Source organism: Pteropus medius, unplaced genomic scaffold (assembly GCF_902729225.1).
Source record: "Pteropus medius unplaced genomic scaffold, Ma_sr-lr_union100, whole genome shotgun sequence".
NCBI lineage: Eukaryota > Metazoa > Chordata > Mammalia > Chiroptera > Pteropodidae > Pteropus > Pteropus medius.
Window position 1 is genome coordinate 3217708 of NW_024342469.1, and position 18394 is coordinate 3236101.

Here is an 18394-nt window from a genome sequence, read left to right on the forward strand (position 1 = left end):
GCTCCAGGCACCCGTTGACAGCCCCGCACATACTAAGAGTGAGCAGCTCGGCTTGCCGCCCCCTCCCTGGCATGACATCATGACTCCTGCTTCAGCTGCAGCACGGGGCAGCCCTCGCCCGGCCCCACCTCCAGTAGGGGTCCCCCGGGCCTTCGTTTATGTCACTAGAGAGTCCAGCTAGGAAAGCCGCCAGTGCTCAGGCTAGGGTTAACTTCCGTCCGTGGAGGGGCTGAGCATAGGAAGAACAAGGGCCGCGTTTAGACGGGGAAGGTGCGCTAAGTGCTGCCATTTGTCACTGGCCCTGTGCATGTGGCCCCTCAAGAAACCCACGTGGAGAAGGAAGAGGTAGCTGGGCAGGAGCCAGTCACCTTGGGCCTCCGAGCTGGAGACCCCGTTTTTGCAGACAAACACCCCCCAAGTTAAACGCCGCCCCTCTCCTCCCCTCTGGAAAATTCCAAGTCATTCTGCAAGACCAGCAGACTGCTAGTTGTCCCCAGTATGTATCCTTCCATCTTTTCTGCTCTTGCCCGTTCATGTGGTTAGCCAGCTCGGTTTCCCAGGCCTCCACTGCAGCTAGGCATGGTCACGTGACCCAGTTCTGGCCAGTGCTCTGTCCGTGAAGGCAGGGACCGTGCTGCTGTCCCCTTTTACTCCTCCCTGCTGGCCCGAATGTGACATGACATGATGAGGAGGGGAGACTGGGGCAGCATTCCTGAAACCACGAGATGAAGATACAGAGCACGTGGTAGCACTGCTCATCCGGGAAATTTACAAGAACAAGAAATAAACTTCTGCTTCGATGAAGCCACCCTTGTTTTGGGTCTCCGACGCCAGCCTCCCTGGGTTCAAGCCCAGGTCCACCACTGCCCGTCAGCGTGATCTTAGGCAAGTCACTTAACCCATCTGTGTCTCAGGCTCCTCACCGGGACCTTGTGAGTTCGCAGCACCGGCTCATGGGGGGGAGTTAGTTAATGGCATGGGAGGTGTTTGTTTAGAACATGCCCCGCACACAGCTGGCAGCCGAACCTGGAGTCTAAGTAACACACGGGCCCAGCTCGGTTGTCACGTCCTCCCCAGAGTAGACCTGGGCAGGCTCATGTCTGTTCCATCCCCGCACCCACAGCACCCAGGCCTGTTCTGGAGACCTTCTCTGAGCTGCCCTGAACAGAAACTGATGCTCTTCATAGAAACACGAGGGACGGATTTAATAAATGTTTTGTCCGCAGCAGGAAAATAAAGTTGGTGGGCACTTCTGGCCCAAGGAGTATATATTTTTAAAATAAATGTGACACTTCAAGGTGATCACATTTTATACATAAACAATTCAGAGGGGAAGGAAGTGTCTTTTCCATTATCGACTTCTTGTATTAAATTGTGCGAAATATTCTTCGGTGGGATGGTTTGTATAGACTTCCTTCATGTATTTTTTCCTGGCAATAAAACAAGGAGAGAAACCATCAGCAAACGTCCGAAATATATACAAGAAAGAGCCCACATTTGCTCACATCATTTGATTTCTGTGAGACCATCCATCAGTTGCTTCTTTTAGGCCCCCAAGAGAAGTGACCGACTGACCAGTACACAGATGTCTGACTGGAGAAAATACCAGTGGGTGCCTTCTGAGTTCAAGCCAAGAGCTTGATGGATAGATAGGTAACCAAGTGAGCAGATAATTCGTTTTTAGGGACAAGTTCACTGCCTTTGACATTTTTGGAGCTGGAACTCCGAGCTCCTGGCCTGTCTGTAATGAGGAAGAGACTCCAGGCCGGTCATTGGCAGCCCAGGAGCCCCTTCCTCTGCCCCGAGAGCCCTCCCTGCAGTGGGCAGCTGGCACCGTCCCCGCCCCCACACACACCTCGGGCCCACCTGGCACCCCCCTGGGCCCCAGTGCCTTCTGTGGATTTTGTCACCAGGACCTGTGTCTGAGCCGCTGTGCCCAGGGGAGGACTGCCCAGGGAGGGGTGTTTACAGGATGATGGCAAGACAGAATCTCAGTCACTGGTCCATGGGGGACCAGCGGTTTCCAAGCCCTTAATTTCTGGCTTCTTAGCTCTTGTCCCTCCTCCTTTTCGGTTTGCAAACTTTACCGGGACGCTGTGCCCTGGCCCAGACCACTTCCTCTACGGCGCTGCTGGTGAACTATGCACCAAGAGTCCTGGGCCCTTTGGGTGGGGAAGATTTGGGGACGGGGGCCAGGGGAGCCTGCTCTCTAGGCCCTGCACAATCGGCTCCCCATCACCCCCTGCCCCGCCTGCAGCCCCCCTTGACCCTGACGCCCCCCAGCTCCCCTGTCCAAGCCCTCGCCCACTCACTGCAGAAGCTGCTCCTTGGCCAGGCCCAGGTTGCTGCTGTCCAGGGCCCTGCGCAGCTCACGTTGCTGCTGCCGCCCCTGCCGCTCCAACAGCAGAGTGGCGCGAGCGTGCTCAACCCTCTGCCGGTCCCAGAGCCGGTCCCGCAGGCGCTCTTCTTCCTGCAGCCTCTGGGGGAGGGAGAGGTGACTCGCCACCGCCTGGCTCTTGTTGTTTTACAGGTGGGGAAACTGAGGCTCAGAGAGGCGGCGGGTACTGAGCGACTTCATGCAGGAAATCAGAGGCGGCTTTGGGACACGACCGGTGGGCAGGGTGCTCCTGCTGGCTGCTCACTGGGATCACCTGGTGGCTTCTACAATGTGCTGACGCTGCAGCCCCACCCAGGGACAATGGGCTCATGGTCTGGGGTCAGTTTCTGCATCTCAGCTCAGTCCTCACTGCCTTCCAGACCATTCTATAAAAACCACTGAGCCCTTGGAGAGGAAACTGGATTAATGTAGAGGGGAGGGGTCGCCCCCCAAATGTAGGCAGTTTTATCAGCTGTCCAGAGCGTGAGTGACTCTGCCAGCTCACCCTCCCCCAACAGCCAAAGGGAGCAGAAGCCCTCCTTCCACTTCATGGGCTTCGGGGCGGGGCTTCCCCCATCACATGGGCAGGCCTGGGACAGCCCACTGCCACCGGGGCACACAGGCTGGTAGGACCGACAGGTAGGCTGGTGCCTGGCTGTGCCACCTACAGGGCACTTGACGTTGCCCCTCCGAACCTCAGTCTTCTCACCTGTAAGATGAGGCTACTCGCAGGTGCCCTGGGTCGGGACATGAGATGCCTTCATCAAGAGTCCAAATGATATGGGGACCTACTCGCCTTAGGCTAACAGAAGACAACCCAACTATTCTTTGCATGATCTCAGTTTCCCCAGGTATCCCCGTGCTCAGAAGAGGAGGCGTGTGGGGGGAGGGGCGGCATTCTGAGTGCTGAGCCTTAATGTGGGTTGTTTTTCCCGTGGTGCTTTTCTTAGTTTTCAACAAAGATTGGATATTTTTGAAGACAAAAAATGCTGCTTTCAGGACAGCTGCCCTGCCTGGTCCCCGCCAGATGGTTGGGCCAAACTGCAGTAGTGACGGACTGAGCAGGCCCTGTAAAGCCCCTCTGGGCCTGGACATGAGCGGGCGGTCGAGCTGTCCCCTCTGCTCCTCATTTCCTGGTCCAGGTCACTGCCCCTCCCGCAGGACCTGCCTGCTTAGAGGCTCATGGGGACCCCAGCACCACCACCCCCAACCTTGGCAGTCCTCTGCCCACCCTGGGACAGCCCTCCCCGTTCTGCTCACTGCCGGTCTGAGAGAGTCTCCACAGCTCTCTCCGTGTAATTCTGCGTGATTTCTATCCACACTGCAACCCGTCCCCTCCCAGGCCTCTCCGCGATCCCACCGCCCCTCCAAAGACCGCTGGGTCCCACTGGTCAGCTCTCACGCCCTGCCTGGGCATACCGGTGGTCCTCGAACTCCAGCGGGCATCAGAACGCCTCGCGGGGGGAGCGCGCTGAGCCACGCACGGGGCACAGGCCCCAGCCCAGAGCTTCCGGTTCTGAGGGCCTGGGGTGGGGCCTGAGACTCTGCATTCCTCTCAAGTCCCTAGACGTCCACGCTGCTGGCCCAGAGACCCGCTGTGCTCCCCCCGCCCTCCCCTCGGCAGAGCCAGTAACGCCGGCCCCTAGTCTCACCGTCGAGTCCCACTCGCCACCACGCCGTCCTCCCTGCCTTTTCCACTCCCGCGCCGGCCCCGACATTCCAGCCCCGTGGCCCCCAGTCCACTGACTGCACACTTCCCGTTGTCCCTTGTGCTCCTTGTACCCTCATCTCCCTCCTCGTTCATCCCAGCGTCCCTGGCTGACACCCTGGCAGTCACTTCGGTGCCCTTGAGCCTCTCGCTTGGTCAGACTGGCCGGCAAGCCCTGACCACGGTGGATCCCGACTCTCTCCTTACAGCCGAGCGTGGCTCTGCTCACTGGGGACACTTCAAGTTCATGACCTTGAGTTCCGGGGACCCCGGCCCTGCCTGGCCATCCTGCTCCCTTCCCTTAGGCTTTTCCCTTCCAGCACCTTGCTCTCCGTCCGCAAATCCTCACCCTCGACTGCTGCCCCTCCCCTTCCTGTTTCAGCAGGAAGTAGGGGCTCCGGAGGAGAAACTGCACGAGCTGTCACGCCCACACTCCCACCCTCACCCTGCCCCTGTGGCCGCGGATCGTCAGCCTGAGCTCCTGGCCCCACTGGCTCAACCGGTGCCTCAAGCCCCTCGCTCTTCCGCCACCCACTCGCCACTCCAGCAGGTCTGCCCTCTGGCATCCCCTCCTGCATCCCACTCACGGAATGGCCAGTAAGCTGTTATTTCTACAATCAGAAAAACAAACAACGTTCCCGTGACCCCACGTCCCCGCGGCTACCACCCCATTTCCCCACGCACTTTACAAACACCTTGAAAGTGTTGCCTGCATTTCCGTCTCCACGTCCTCCTGTGGGTTCTCTCTCTCTCAAGCCCATTCGACAGGCTGTCGCCCCCACCCCTCCACCAAAGATGCTCCTGACAGAGACCCCGGTACCCACCCTGGTGCTGGATCCGGCGTCCAGTCTGCGGCCCAGCAGCGACGTTTGACCCAGGGGTTCCCACTCTCCTTCCAAAACACTCACGTCACTTGGCTTCCGGGTCGCCCCGCTGCCTGCCGCCCCCCAACCCTGGCTGCCCCTGCTCGGGCCCCTTTAAGAAACGGAGTGCGGAGGGTCCCAGGACTCAGTCCTTAGACGCCTTCTCCTCCGTCTACACTCACTTCCTGCGTGATCTCATCCAGGTTCACTGCTTTAAATACTGTGTAGCGGTGACTCCGTTTATGTCTCCAGCCCGGACCCTGTTCTGAGATCCGGACTGTACACCCAGCTGCCTACTGGGCTTTACTGGAGGCTGTGACAGAAAATAGTACTCGTCCCCAAGTAGTCACTTTTCCTTCTTCCTCACAAAAGAATTGCCAGCACTTCACTGCCTGGAACAGATGCTACATGTCCAGCCTTCTTTACAGCTGAGGACAACTTTGTGACTAAATATTGCCCGATGAATGTAAATAGAACCGTCCCATGAAACTTCTGGGAAGTGTCCCTAGAGTGTTCTTCCCCATTCCTGCTTCCTGCTCGCTGGAACAGGCACGTGGCCGCTGGAGCTCCAACAGCCACCTTGCACTAAGAGGTGGGAGCCCGGTGCCGAGGGTGGCAGAACCTCAGTGTCCGTGGAGCTGCCATAGCAGCCTGGGCTGTTTTCCTGAGGCTTTGGTCTACACGTAAGAGATGAAGTTCCATCTTGCTCAAGATGCTGTTATTTGTCTTGTTTGTTTGTTTGTTTGTTTGTTGTTTTTGCCACGTTCAGGCAAGCCGAATCCTGACAGATGCAGATGTCGAACAGCCACTGCACATGTAACAGCCCAAACAGCACGTGTGATTTCCATGCCCTCTACCAGACTGCTCCTCCCTCCATCTTCTCCATTGCCGAAAACGCCAGCTCCGTCCTCTCGTTACCCAGGCCAGGAGGCCTGCAGTGACCCTCACCTCCTCTGTCTCCCGTGTACCATGGCCGACCCTTCAGCCGACCCTGTCCGCTCTACCTTCAGAATAGGTCCAGAATGCGACCACTTCTCAGCGCCCCTGCTGCCAGCACCCTGGACCCAACCAGGATCGGCTGTCACCTCGACCAGCGCCCAGCCTCCCCAAGGATCGCTCTTCTTCCGTCCCCCCCGCCCCCCGAGTCCACCCTCAACACAGCATGCGGTGCAGAGGGACCTTGTTAAATGCTTGCTCAGGGACATGTCACGCCTCCATGAAACCTCCAGGCCTCCCCCTAACCCAGTCACAGTGCTGTCTTCCCCAGTGGCCTGCTGCTGACCTCAGCCCCACCTCTCCTGCTGCTGCCTGGTTCCTCCTTCCTCCTCCTGCCCAGCCTTTCCCCTCACTGCCCCCCAGCTCTCAGGCTCCTCGCTTTTCTCTGACCAGGGCAGGATGGTCCTGCCTCGAAGCCTTTGCCTTTGCAGTTCACCCTGCCTGGTCACCTTTCTCCAGGTGTCTGCATGGCTCGCTTCCTCCCCTCCTTCAGGTCTTCGTTCCAATGTCACTTCTGAGTCCCCCGGCGACCCTCCTCTGCCCGGCACCCTCGATCCCCTTTATCCAGCCCTTCTTTCCTCCTCAGCACTCAGTGCCTAAGCTACATCACACATGCACACACACACACACACACACAAGATTATGGCCCACTAGAATGTAGGCCCCCCGAGGGCAGCTGCCAGGACCATGCGGGGGAGGAAGGCGCATGCGGGGCGGGGGCCCAGGGGGGCGGGGCGGGGCAGGCACCAGCTTCTCCTGGACTTGCTGCTTCTGACACAGGCGGATCTGCTCCAGCTGGTCCCGGGTCATGCCCTTCCAGCGGTCGGGGGCCACGCGGTGGGGCCCAAAGGAGCTGGTCGCCTGCCACGGGTTCTCGGACAGCAGGTCCCCGCGCAGCAGGTTGGTGATCTCGGCCAGGTTGTCCTCTTGTTCTTGTTTTTTCTCTAGACTTTTCCTTTCCGCTGACTCTGTAGCCTAGGCAGGAGAAGACATTGAGGAAGATGCTCTGAGTGACGGACAGGCCGGCAAATCTCACTGGGGGCCCTTGAAGGAAGAATGCGCTAAAGGGCTCCAGGGACGGGGCAGGGTGGTGGACTGGTCAGGCATGAATGTGGGTGGCCCTTGGGCCCTGGCCGCCGGGGTGATGACGGGCAATAACGGGCATGAGGGCTGGGCTGGGGAATCGCCATCTGTTGGTTGTGTGCCGAGTTGCTTTGGGTCTTAGCACCAATTTGCCAAAGCATGGAGCTGCCTCCCTGGGTGGGGCTGCCTTCTCCCCTTGGCTGGCCTCAGTCACCCTGGGGCAGGGCTCTGTGCCCCTCCCTGTGGCCCTGGTCACCCTTGTCTGGCTGCAGGCCACAAAGAACATCCAACACACTGATTCACAACCGTGGTGGGCTCTAAAAGGTGAAAACACAATGTTACCTCGGTGCTCCCTGCACCCCCATCACAGGCCTTGGTACAAGTCAACTCCTGGGCTAGTCCCTGCTCAAGGGAGGGTGACGAGTGGAAGGACAGCCCAGGCTGTGTGACCTGAAGCACGTCACCTCCCTAGGCTGCAGTTATTTCTCTGTCACGAGACATTCATCAGTACTATCGGTTCTCTTCCGTGAAGAACAGACGGGGCACTTTGCAAGGGGCCCGGCACACCACATGAGACAGCCGCTGACTTGGTTGCGTCACGGAAGCACACGCTTTGCAGCCGGACGGGCCTGACTCAAATACCGGACAGCCAGTGTTTGAATTTGCCAGAGCAAATCAGGTGAGTACCTGGGTGTCCCTAGGAGAGTCAGTTCCCCGCTGAGCCTGTTCCTTTATCCATTAAATTGGGTTGATCGTGCTCCTCTGGCAGGCTGGTTGGACCCAGTGACTCATGAGAGCATCTAACTGTCGCTGGGATTAAAAATAATGGCTCTCACTGACGAGTCCTGATAATGTTCCATGCATTACCTCGTTTTACCCCACGACGACCTCAGGAGCGTGATCGCCAGTACTGCTGGTCACTAAACATTGTGGACAGTGCTCCTTCTGGGCAGGTGGCAGAATTAAAATTCCCTGCCCACTTGGAGTGAGCATGTCCCAGGCTTACTTTGGCCAGTGCGACGTGAGCAGAGGTGATAGGGACACTTCTGGTAGGTGTGTGTGTGTGGTGGGGGGGTCAGCCCTATGCCTTCTCTGTGCTGTTGCTGGAGTTCTCCAGCTGGTGGCTGCTCTGTCCCAGGGTCCCAGAGTGAGGATGACGAATAGAGTCCCTTGCTCAACCGAGATGGACATGGAGCGTCATGAACGTCAACACTGCGTTTTAAGCCACTGAGATTTGGGGGATGTTTCTCGCTCTGGCATAGGTAGGTGTCATCATCATTATCCCCACTCTCCGGATGATAAAACCGAGGAGCATAAGTGGCTTTTCTTAGCTACAGAGAAGAGCCTGTTCTTGCAAGCACGCAGTTAGGCTCTGGCGCCTGCACGCCGAACCCCGGCACCACAGTGCCTCCCAGCACCGCCTCTGATAAAATGCACCCCTCTCTGCCCCTCGTAAAGATCCGGAGGCTCCCAAGTGTGCGTCTCCCTGCTGAATTGGACTGATCTTGGAATTTTCTTTTGAGGTCAGTTACCTAGAGCTTTGTGTTAATGCCCCAGGCTAACTAACAAAGCCTATTTCTAGTCGGGAGTGGAGCTGCTGGCTTTCCCCAGCACAGGGCGTGAAGATGTGGCCTTGCCATGTCCACGTGGAGAGCTGGGGGACCTGAAAGGCGCTCCCTACAAAATGTAGTGAATAAATGAATCAATAAACTGATGAACGTGGCAACACGGTTTAGCAAACAACATGCCAGAGCCCAGCGGGCATGTTTAGTGAATATTGCTGAACTGATAAATGAACGAGGGAATAAATGAGTGACTGGAAGGCCAGCCAGCCAATAGTGGAGGAAGAATCAGCCCCATTCTGCTGGGGATTTATCGAGATATCCTTCGTAAGGTATATAAACATCTAACCACTATGCTGTACACTTGAAGCCAGTATAATATTGAATGTCAACTATAACTGGAAAATTAAAAATATTTGAAAAAATTTTAAAAGAGCCCCATTCTGCCATTAATTTGCTGTGGGGCCTGGAGCAAAGCATCTCCCCTCTCTGGGCCTCCTCTGCGAAAGGAAGGGACAGGGCCAGGTGTTCGCCAAGACCCCTGCAGCTGGCTGGTTGGTGACCTGTGCCTCTGTGATCTGCCCTTTGGTCACCCCTCCCCATCTGGGCAGATGGCCCGTCTCGCTCCTCTCCCTGCTGTTGAAAACCAACATTCTCTCCGGTCTCCTCCAGTCCAGCCTCCCAAGGAGTTTTGATCACGTACCTCCAGGGGCGGAACACATTTGAGCTTGTGTCTCCGATCTATTTAGTTCACAAGGCGGTACTATTAGACCATAAGCATAGCATGTGCTTCATCACGCGCGTGCATGCACAGCCGGGAATTTAACGCAGTGAGGTCAAAGAGACACGTGAGCGGAGTTCTAACATCTTCGCCCTGCTCTCCGACGGACCATCTCACGTGCTCTACTTTTCAGACCACAGTTCTGGACAACCAGCTAATCTGATAAATGAATCCAGGCCAAGCCCCTGCCCTACCCAGGATGTGAAAAGAAAACCTGAAGCGAGAGGAGTCTAATCTCCAAAAGGAACAGAGAACTTGAAGTGACTTCAGCGTGGGATCTGCTTGGATAGGAGTGTCTGTGAGGAAGCTAGGCAGGTTTGGGGAGGAGGGGGCCATCAGGAGACCCCTGAAGCCTGCGCCATCATCATTGCCATCTTGGCTGCTCCCATCGCTGCGTGCCTGAGCACCTGCTCCTGGGAGGAGGACTCTGACGCCCGGTGCAAAAGAGATGAAACTAGACCAGGCATCAGAGCAGAGCTCGCTGGGACCCCTCTAGGTAAATGTCGCTGTCCTCGTACTACAGAAGAACCCGAGGTTTAGAGAGGTGAGTTGACCCCACTCCCAGCTCGCACGGCTAGTTCTGTCGGGTTTCATGCCCAGATTCAGGGCTCAGGAGCGGGGGCTGCGTCTGGTCCGTTTCTGTAACTAGACAGGCCCACTGCAGGGGAGCAGGCCACCCCGGGTCGCGTCTGCGTGCTCGTCGTCCCCTCCAGACAGAGCCTGGGCATACCTGGGTCTTGTTGAATTCTTTCACAGCTGCACAAACCGCCCTTCTGGTGGCGTTTTCCAGTTTCTGTAAATGTTTGGCTGTTTCGTCAAATTGCAGCCTTGTCTGCACGTAGAAGTCCTCTGAAAGGAAGCAAAACACCATCAAACCTTGTGTGTCCACCCAGAGCTCCCCCAGGCATGCAGAGCACACTCGAGAGTGTCCATTCACGCATCCCTGAATGGCTGTCGGGAGACTTGGAAAATTAATTCAAGCAAAGCTCTTCCATTCCTGCCTGGCACTGAGTGTTAGCCATCACTGCTGTGGATTGGTAACGTCTGCTGTGGTCCTGGGAGGGGAGCAATGGGCCCTCCTGCCATCCCTGATCTGTCAGGGGGCCACTACTTCCTTACTGCAGGCAAGGGATAGCCCGGTAAAAGGGGAACTCTGCTGTGGGAACCAGATGGGGCTCCTCAGAGGCGGGGGTGTCAGGTAACAAACATCCGTGGAATGGCAGTAGGACTTTGCCGAGGAGGAGGAAAAGGGGTCAAAAGCGGAGCATCCGAACAGCGAAACATAAAAGATTTAGAGTCAGACAGAGCAGCTCGTAGCCCAGCACAGACACTCCCCATTTCTCTCAGCCTGAACCGTTTATTACTCACCTTTCTGAGCCTCTAGCCCTCACCTGTGAGGCGAGACAACTCCTACTTTGTAGGGTTGCTATTTTATAAAAAGTCATTCATCAATAGGTTCTTCCCATGATGTTTGTGCTCGTGGGTCTCTCGGTGTCTCCAAAAACAAAGACCAAACTCTTTCGTGGTGAATTTCTGGCCTCTGCTCACCTTCACCTTCACCTTCACCTCTCACCTTTCATTTTCTTGTCCATTCATTTTACATAGAGCTATCGAGAGCCTTACATGGGCCACGCACTCTGTTGGGAACGTAGTATACAGTGGCGAGCAAAACGAAGGGCTTTCCTGCCTTTCTGGAATACTGTCTAGGAGCTGAGATAGATAATAAACAAAAGAAGCTTGGACCAGGCATATTACTACAAATGATGATGGCGCTACAGAGGGACATGGTCCTGAGAGAAAATGTTGGGAATACTGACTTTCCATAGTAGGAGGGTGGGGAGTAACAGATGGTGTCTCTAGGAGGAAGTGACATTTAAGCTCAGTCCTGAAGGACGTGAGAAGTTGGTGGAGAGCAGATGCAAAGTTTCTAACGCGGAGAAGAATTTGCCGGGATCCAGAAGTGAAAGAAAACCGGAATGAATGGAACATCGTGAGTGGAGTGGTGGGGGTGTAAGGTGGGACTGGAGCGCTGAGCATGGGCATTTTATTCCATATGTAATGAGAAGCCATTAGAGGGTCTCGAGCTGGAGTGGAGGGGGTGGGGGTAACACTGTTCAACTTGACAAAAAGTAGCACTCTGACTGCTAAATTGAGAATGGACCAGAGAGAGGCAGGAAAGAAAGCGGGAGACCATTAGAAAGCCCTTGGTGTGGTCCGTCCAGGTGAAAAAGATGACAGCTTGCATCACAGTGGCGGTGACAGTAGGGATGGGAGAAGTGGACAGTCCAAAATATATAAAGGAGGTAGAAGGTTCAGGAGTTGAGGACGGCCTGGAGACAAGGATGGGGGGTCAAGGATGACCCCCAGGCTTCTCGCTCGACTAAGGAAAGGTGGCGTCACTGAGTGAGGGGAGGAGGAGGGAGGGAGGGGCAGGTCCAGGGAAGAACTAAGGGGTCATTTCCAGTATGAGCGACGTCTGGTGAGATGTCCCGGAGGCAGCTCAAGGACCAAGTCCAAGGCTGAGACAAAGGCTCTCAGCCGGAAATGGAAAAGCGGAAGGCCTGGGAGATGGATGAGATTTTGAAAGCCCTAGTGGTGATTATTTCAACAAATATTTATCTATGTGCCAGGAACTAAGGAGAGAGCAATGAATAAAACGGACAAAATCTCCTACCTTCATGGAGCTTAGGAGATGAGACTGGGGAGAGAGATGACAAATACATAACCATGTGGTACATCAGCGATCAGTGCTACGGAGAAAAGTAAAGCAAGGGAAGGGATCGAGAATGTGGGGGAGGGGAAGGGTACAGGGTTGCAATTTATAATAGCAGTCAGGGGAGGCCTCACTGATAAGATGACATTTTTACCTAAGACCTGAAGAAGGCAAGGGGGTGAGCCATGCATCTGTATCTGGAGAAATATGTTTCCCAGCAGACGGAACCGTAGGTGCGGCAGCCCCGAGGCAGACGTGAGCCTGACACACCCAAGTTCTGGGAAGAGACAGGAAGCCGGCGTGGCAAGGACGGGGATGAATGAAGGGCAGCACAGGAGGAGATAAGGCCGGACCGAAGGCCTTGTTGGTCCTTGGAAGAAAATCGGCTTTTCCTGAGTGAAACGAGAAGCTGTTGGAAGATTCTGAGCGAAGGATCTAGCTTAACCTTAACAGGCTCATTCTGGTAGCTGGGTGGAGAAGAGACTGCAGGGGGACGAGGGCAGAAGCAGGGGGACCAGGCAGAGGCTAGTGCAACAATCCCGCAGAGAGTGGAGGATAGCTTAGCCCGGACTGCTGATGGCAGCGGTGGTAAAAGGCGGTTGAGATTCGGGATGACTTGGCTTTTGAGAGAAAGGCAAGAGTCAAGATGACTTAGCGGGTGAGGCTGGGCCACTAGAAGCATGGCGTTTCCACTGACGGAGGTGGAAGGTCGCGTTCGGGGTGATCAGAGTGCCTTACTGGACTTGTACTGAAGTGGGCTGGACCCTGTACCCCATGCCCCGCGCCGTGTCTTCCCAGCAGACTGCAAGTACACCGAGCGCAGGGACTGATCCTGAGTTTCTCTGGGCTCCAGCGCCCCCTGCAGCCCCGACAGCGCAAGCTCAGAAAGTGTTTCCTGCATCACGGACGCGTGAGCGGAGAGGTTTAAATCCGGGGACACAGGTTCTGATGTCTCTCTCTCCCCACAAGGCCAAAGCCGCACGTTAGTAGGACTTAAAAAACAAAACGAAACAAAAACAGGAGTTGATTTGTTGAAGAAAGTATTGGAACCAGTGTGTCTTTTTGTTTCATTACCTGCACATTTTTGGTCGGCACGGGCATCCTTCCATTCCTTTTGCTGTTGCAAGGACCACTCTCTGTTTTGTTCCTCTTGAAATTTCTTCCTCTCGCGGAAGTTTAAATCCTCGCCCATGAATCTCTGCATTCCCGATACAGTATTCCAAACATCATTATCTGACTGCCGGGGTACACGATCTTTCTTAAGGGCTAGGGGGTCAGAAAGGTCAAATTCTCGGCGAGTTTCTGGCTTCTGAAAGTTCTGTCGGAAGTCGTTGATAGCTTTGCACAGGTTTTTCCTGTCTCTCCTTTCCCGGCCTTCCAGAATGCATGTGGTTTTGTCATTTTGCCTCATTTCAGCAGCTAGAAGAGACAAAACATATCAATATGTAAGCTTAAGATTCAGAGGGAAAATTAATTTGAATCTACTTTAAAAATTATTTTTAATGATTCTAAAAGTAATACAACCCTTCAAAAAGGTAACATAACCATTAAAGGATTAGAATCCTGAATATACAAAGAGCATCTATAAATCAATTTTAAAAAACCAAAGAACCCAACCAAAAAACAGGTGAGGAATAGGAACTGGCAAATCATATAAAGAAACCTGAAGGATTGATAAACTGGTGAAAAGATGAATAGAAATATCCAATGATTTGCAGCATATTTTGCAATTATTAAAAAAACTGGAAAAATCTAAATCTGCTATCAATAGAGGAATAGATAAAGAAATTGTGGTTAATTCATGTAATAAAATATCATAAACCAATTAAAATGAATATTCTCTATGTAGGTCATGAATTAACTTCAAAAAATTACAACATTGAATTTTTAAAAAGTCGCAAAAGGATCCATTCAATGTGACACCATTTATGTAAAATGCATAAACGTACAAAAAACTATTTTAGATTGTCATGGATACATATGTAAATAGTACAAGTACAAAAACATGCATGGGAATGATGCACACCTCTGAGGAGAGAGGAAGAAGAAAATGATGGATACATATATTCAAAAAGTATTCTTAAAATATAATATCAAAAGCCAATTTGGCAAAATGTTAACACCTAATCAAACAGTGGTGGTAGATATGTATGTATCTATCACATCGTTTTTGTAAGTTTGAATTATTTTTAAACTAAAAATAAAACAGTAAAACATTTAGAAAATATAGTACAGTATGAAGAAGGAAATGCTTTACTCATAATTTCATCACTCCAACATTACCATTGCTAACGTTTTGGCATAACTCTTTTCTGTCTTTTTCTAAGCATATCTTTTATATATATGTATATATTTTTTAATTAATTAATTTTTAATTGAAATATAATAGATGATTAGTTGCTCATATTTTCTATGTTTTTAAACTAATCGATAACCCATTGTATATATAATTTTATATCCTACTTTTTTCTATTTTTTTAAACAAGAAAAAGTAACCAAATTCATTATGTATGTACATATTGGGGTTCTGTAAGAATATGGGGTCCCCTGCTTTTTTCTATTTTAAATATCTTTATAGTGCTTTTAAAAAAATAAGCTGAAATTGTTACACATGTGAGAAAATGAGTTCTATTTGCAAATTTATCTAAGAGCTAGAACACAATGACTTGAACCATATCTACTTCTGAGTCAGCTCAAGGGTGTGAGCTGGGAGTGTGTGTGTGTCATCTAGTGTAAAGAGCTGCTGGTTTTGAACTTTTGGGCAGAGAATGTATATGTTTAATATTTTTCATATCCAGGATTTTTTTTTTTTTTTTTAGAAAACGGAGAAAAACATACATTTATCTTCAAAATATATTTCTTGGAACTCACGTAGGATTCAATAGTTGTTTTTCTTTTAAGAGAAGAAGAATTAGCACATTAAGTTAACTGAGCACAAGGAATTGTGAAAATTTAAAAGAGGGAAGAGAGCGAAAAGGACAAGTTTTTACCCATATGACAAAATGAGGACTGGAGTCTAGAGGCACACGGCCCTAAACTGCTACGTAGGCATCTAGAAAACACTCACCAAAGGTTTCATGTCTGGCCTTTTCGGTGGCTTCTTTTATCTTCTGGTCATGGACCTGAACATCCCAGGCTTCTGTATCTCCCTGGAATGGAAAACGGGGAGAGGAGTTAGACCCAGATAATTTTATTCTGTTATTAGCGATCCTACTTATCTTTTTTATCCTTGCCCCACTGTCGACGAGGTGTGTTAGGTACACAGCAGGTCTTTTCATACCTGAATGCTCTTGGTTATGGTTGGTTCTTCAGCCTGTCCTCTTAAGTTCCTTCAGAGCTTCCTTCTCCTTCATCTTACGTAACAGATACTCATTCTCAGAACACTGAGAAGGCATCACCTCCTCTGGGAAGCCCTCTCGGACTTCCTCTTCCAGCCCTAGTCTGTGCTGTCCTTCCTCACAGCACCAATTCCACGACATTTTTAATGTGACCATTTTAATGTCTGCCTCCCCCATTGGGCCGTAAACTCTGCAAGGTCAAAGATCGCCTTATTCCTCATCTCCTGGTCCCAGGTCAGGCTTGCCACAAAATAGGAACTTTGCTGGCATATGTCAAATGAATGGACAGGAAGGAACCCCTGACAATGTAGAAAATCTGACTCAGAGAGAGGAGAACCCCATTCCAGTTCCCCTTGGGCCACTAACTCAAGGCAAACTCCTCCTCGCTGAAAGACTCAATCTGCTAGTCTGGCGAGTAGGAGTGAGTATTACGTGTTCTGTTAAGGTCTCGCTCGTCCTCGGCAGAGTCAACGTATTTAACTAGTTTTCCCTGGAAAAGCTCGGTGCCATTTACGGCTGTTCTTGGATCAAAAATTTCATTCGAGGTGTTCATCAACTCTTCTGTAAAGCCGCCCGCCTCTCGCACCCCGCCTGCCCCTCAACTTCCCTCCTGGCCCCTTTCCCTGTCGGCCCGAGGGTCTCACCCCGATGATCCTGTTTCTGGCGTTGAAGATCCGTTTCTGCCTGCATAACTCCATATGTCTCCTCTTGGCCAAGCTGAAGTGCTGCTCCAGGTCCTTGGGCTCCACTATCTCCATGACTGGGAATCGCCAAAAATTCTAAGAGGTTTTTAAAATGAGAGATGAAAAGAACAGGCGACAAAAAGAAGATAAGCTGTAGCTCGAGCGAGGCTGCCTTCCTAGCAGGGTGGGCGGGTGGGATACGAGCCTGCTCCTCGGGCTTTCAATCTAGCCCTCTCGGAACGAGCAGAGCGTGAGGAGACCCGGTTTCCTCGGAAACGTAAACAACGCGGTTGCTAAGAAACGGCGCGGCGCTCGCCGAGTTCTCGCTCTGCTCTCGCGAGATTCTGCGAAGCCATTCCCGCGCTTTTCCCGCTTTCGTGTGAGAACGCGGCTGAGGCGCGCAGGGCGCAGCCATGGGTCGCTTGGAGCTGCTTCTCGTCGAGAACTTCAAGTCGTGGCGGGGCCGCCAGGTCATCGGCCCCTTCAGGAAATTCACCTGCATTATCGGCCCCAACGGCTCCGGTAACTGGGACCCAGAACACCTCCGCCCGCCCCAAGCGTCCCGGCCTCATTTCGCCCGAGGGGACTTGAGGGCGGCCCCACGGCCTGGACTCGGGCACCTGCCGCCTGCGGGCCTGGCCTCCTCCCGCCGGACCCTGGCCGTCCGCCGCGGCCCGGCCTTCGACCTCCGGCCCTCGAGGAGGCGACCTTTGCCCTCCCCCGCAGTCCTCCGCCCTGGGGGCGCCGCGTTACACCCCGCGATGGGGGCGGGGGCCCGGCCGCGGCGCCTGCTGGGGTCCGCCCAGGACCCTGCCCTTCGCCGGGTCCTTGGTGCCCACGGTTTGCTTCTTCCGCCCTCGGTCCGCCCACACGCCCCGAGTCTAGGATCAAATGGGGGCGCGCGGGAGGAAGCAGCGGGTTCCGAGCCGCCGGGGCCACCTTCTGGGTCGAAGGCCCCCTCCCCACGGGAGCACAGCGACAGCGACGGCGCTGGCCGCGCTTTTACCGCGCTCCTGGTTTACCCCCGACCGACGGCTATTCTTCCCATTGTATAGTCGAGGAGACCGAGGTTCGGAGCGGCCCGGTCCGGACCGCCCCGCGCGCAGGGATGGGGAACGCGGGGCCCCGACGGCGCAGGCGGAGTAGCGCCTCGAGTGACAGTCGCCGTGGGCCTTTTCCTAGCGCCGCTCTTCCTTTTGGCGCTCGCAACCCAGATTTTCTCGTTCAGAAACCAAATTTGAGTCGAAAGATGGCCGTTATCTCGATAAAGTAATTTATTTGACAGAGAAGACGTACAGCTAACTATGCGCCTTCGGAGAAGCAGCCCGGGGCCGGCGGAGTTATTGTGGAACCGCTGTGCCTGAGCTTAGAAATAGTCACATTATCTGAGGATTTCCTTGCCTCTTCTGTGTAATCAAATTTCTTCATTCACACTTTATTCTGTTATCAGAAAGACTTTACACACTTTTGCATTCTTACCACTCTTTAGTCAGGCGGTTCCTGGGCCCACAAGCTGTCGATTTGCACCTTCTAACTGGAGATTATGTGAAGGGTTGCTCGATTCTGTTTGGTGATTTCAACAGTGCGCTGCCGTGGTTCTGTACCCGCATGGTCGTAAGCTTCGGTCACGACTGAACCTGCGTGCGCATTACCATTCCAGATGCTGTTAAAGTGGTGTTTTGAACTTTTTTAAACTAGTGCCAAATTGAAGTTCAAAAACGATCTCATTTTTCTTAATTAAAAAATGCGTATTGTGATGTAACAACATATCTTAAGATATTTGTGAAAACGCCTTCACGAATTCTTGCCCCTCCCTAGATCCACATTCCCTGGAAGCTCAGCTCCCCTCTTGCCAGTCTCTGGTAACCCAGAGACATACTAGGAACCACATGAAGCCAGTTATGGATTATTTTAGCATTGCCTTCAGTACTGTCTCTTCACAACAAAAATTTCTGGCTTACCGAAAACTGAATTTTGCCTAAGCTGTTCACATTCTTTTTGCTATACAAAGGCCAAAACTCAGTATGGTATTCATCCACAACTAACGGGTGACATTTTATATATGTTTATTTGAACACGTGTTAGTAGATCATTATTTTTTTAAAATCTTACGGAATTACTGAAACATTCAGAGAGACTGTATTGTTTGTACAGTTTAGGCACACAGTGAGACATTTTTATCAAAAAGTGGTAGAAACCCTACCAAAATCTAAATCCCGAGGTACCAGTAGGCCTTTCAAAATATAGCAGGCTCGGAGCCGCTATGTAATTTTTCTACACCACCAACTCC

The 18394-nt window shown here is 52.7% G+C and overlaps 2 protein-coding genes across 3 annotated transcripts in view; one reads left to right on the forward strand and one right to left on the reverse strand.

The window, feature by feature from the left end:
• Positions 1-1295: 1295 nt before the first annotated feature.
• Positions 1296-16335, reverse strand: RIBC2 (RIB43A domain with coiled-coils 2). The gene is made up of 7 exons (XM_039863194.1): positions 16066-16335; positions 15151-15232; positions 13158-13502; positions 10101-10219; positions 6692-6919; positions 2313-2479; positions 1296-1430 (listed from the first exon to the last, which is right to left on the reverse strand). Exons 1-7 carry the CDS (start codon positions 16177-16179, stop codon positions 1352-1354), a joined length of 1134 nt encoding a protein of 377 aa, XP_039719128.1. The 5' UTR covers positions 16180-16335; the 3' UTR covers positions 1296-1351.
• A 154-nt stretch (positions 16336-16489) lies between these two features.
• The window catches only part of SMC1B (structural maintenance of chromosomes 1B), a 54239-nt gene continuing 52334 nt past the window's right edge, over positions 16490-18394 (forward strand). For both annotated transcript variants that reach the window (XM_039863195.1, XM_039863196.1), the window contains exon 1: positions 16490-16626. In XM_039863195.1, coding sequence (XP_039719129.1) covers positions 16518-16626 — 109 coding nt within the window. In that variant the 5' untranslated portion in view covers positions 16490-16517. The remainder of the gene's footprint in view (positions 16627-18394) is intronic.

Bases quoted from the DNA above. Each gene is read 5' to 3' on its own strand.
- RIBC2 (XM_039863194.1), bottom strand. From the start codon at position 16,179: ATGGAGATAGTGGAGCCCAAGGACCTGGAGCAGCACTTCAGCTTGGCC. The intron at 13,503-15,150 runs GTGAGTGTTTTC...TGTCTCTTCTAG, and splicing joins GGCCAGACATGAAACCTTTG to CTGCTGAAATGAGGCAAAAT. The intron at 10,220-13,157 runs GTAATGAAACAA...GCTTCCTTTCAG, and splicing joins TGCCGACCAAAAATGTGCAG to AGGACTTCTACGTGCAGACA.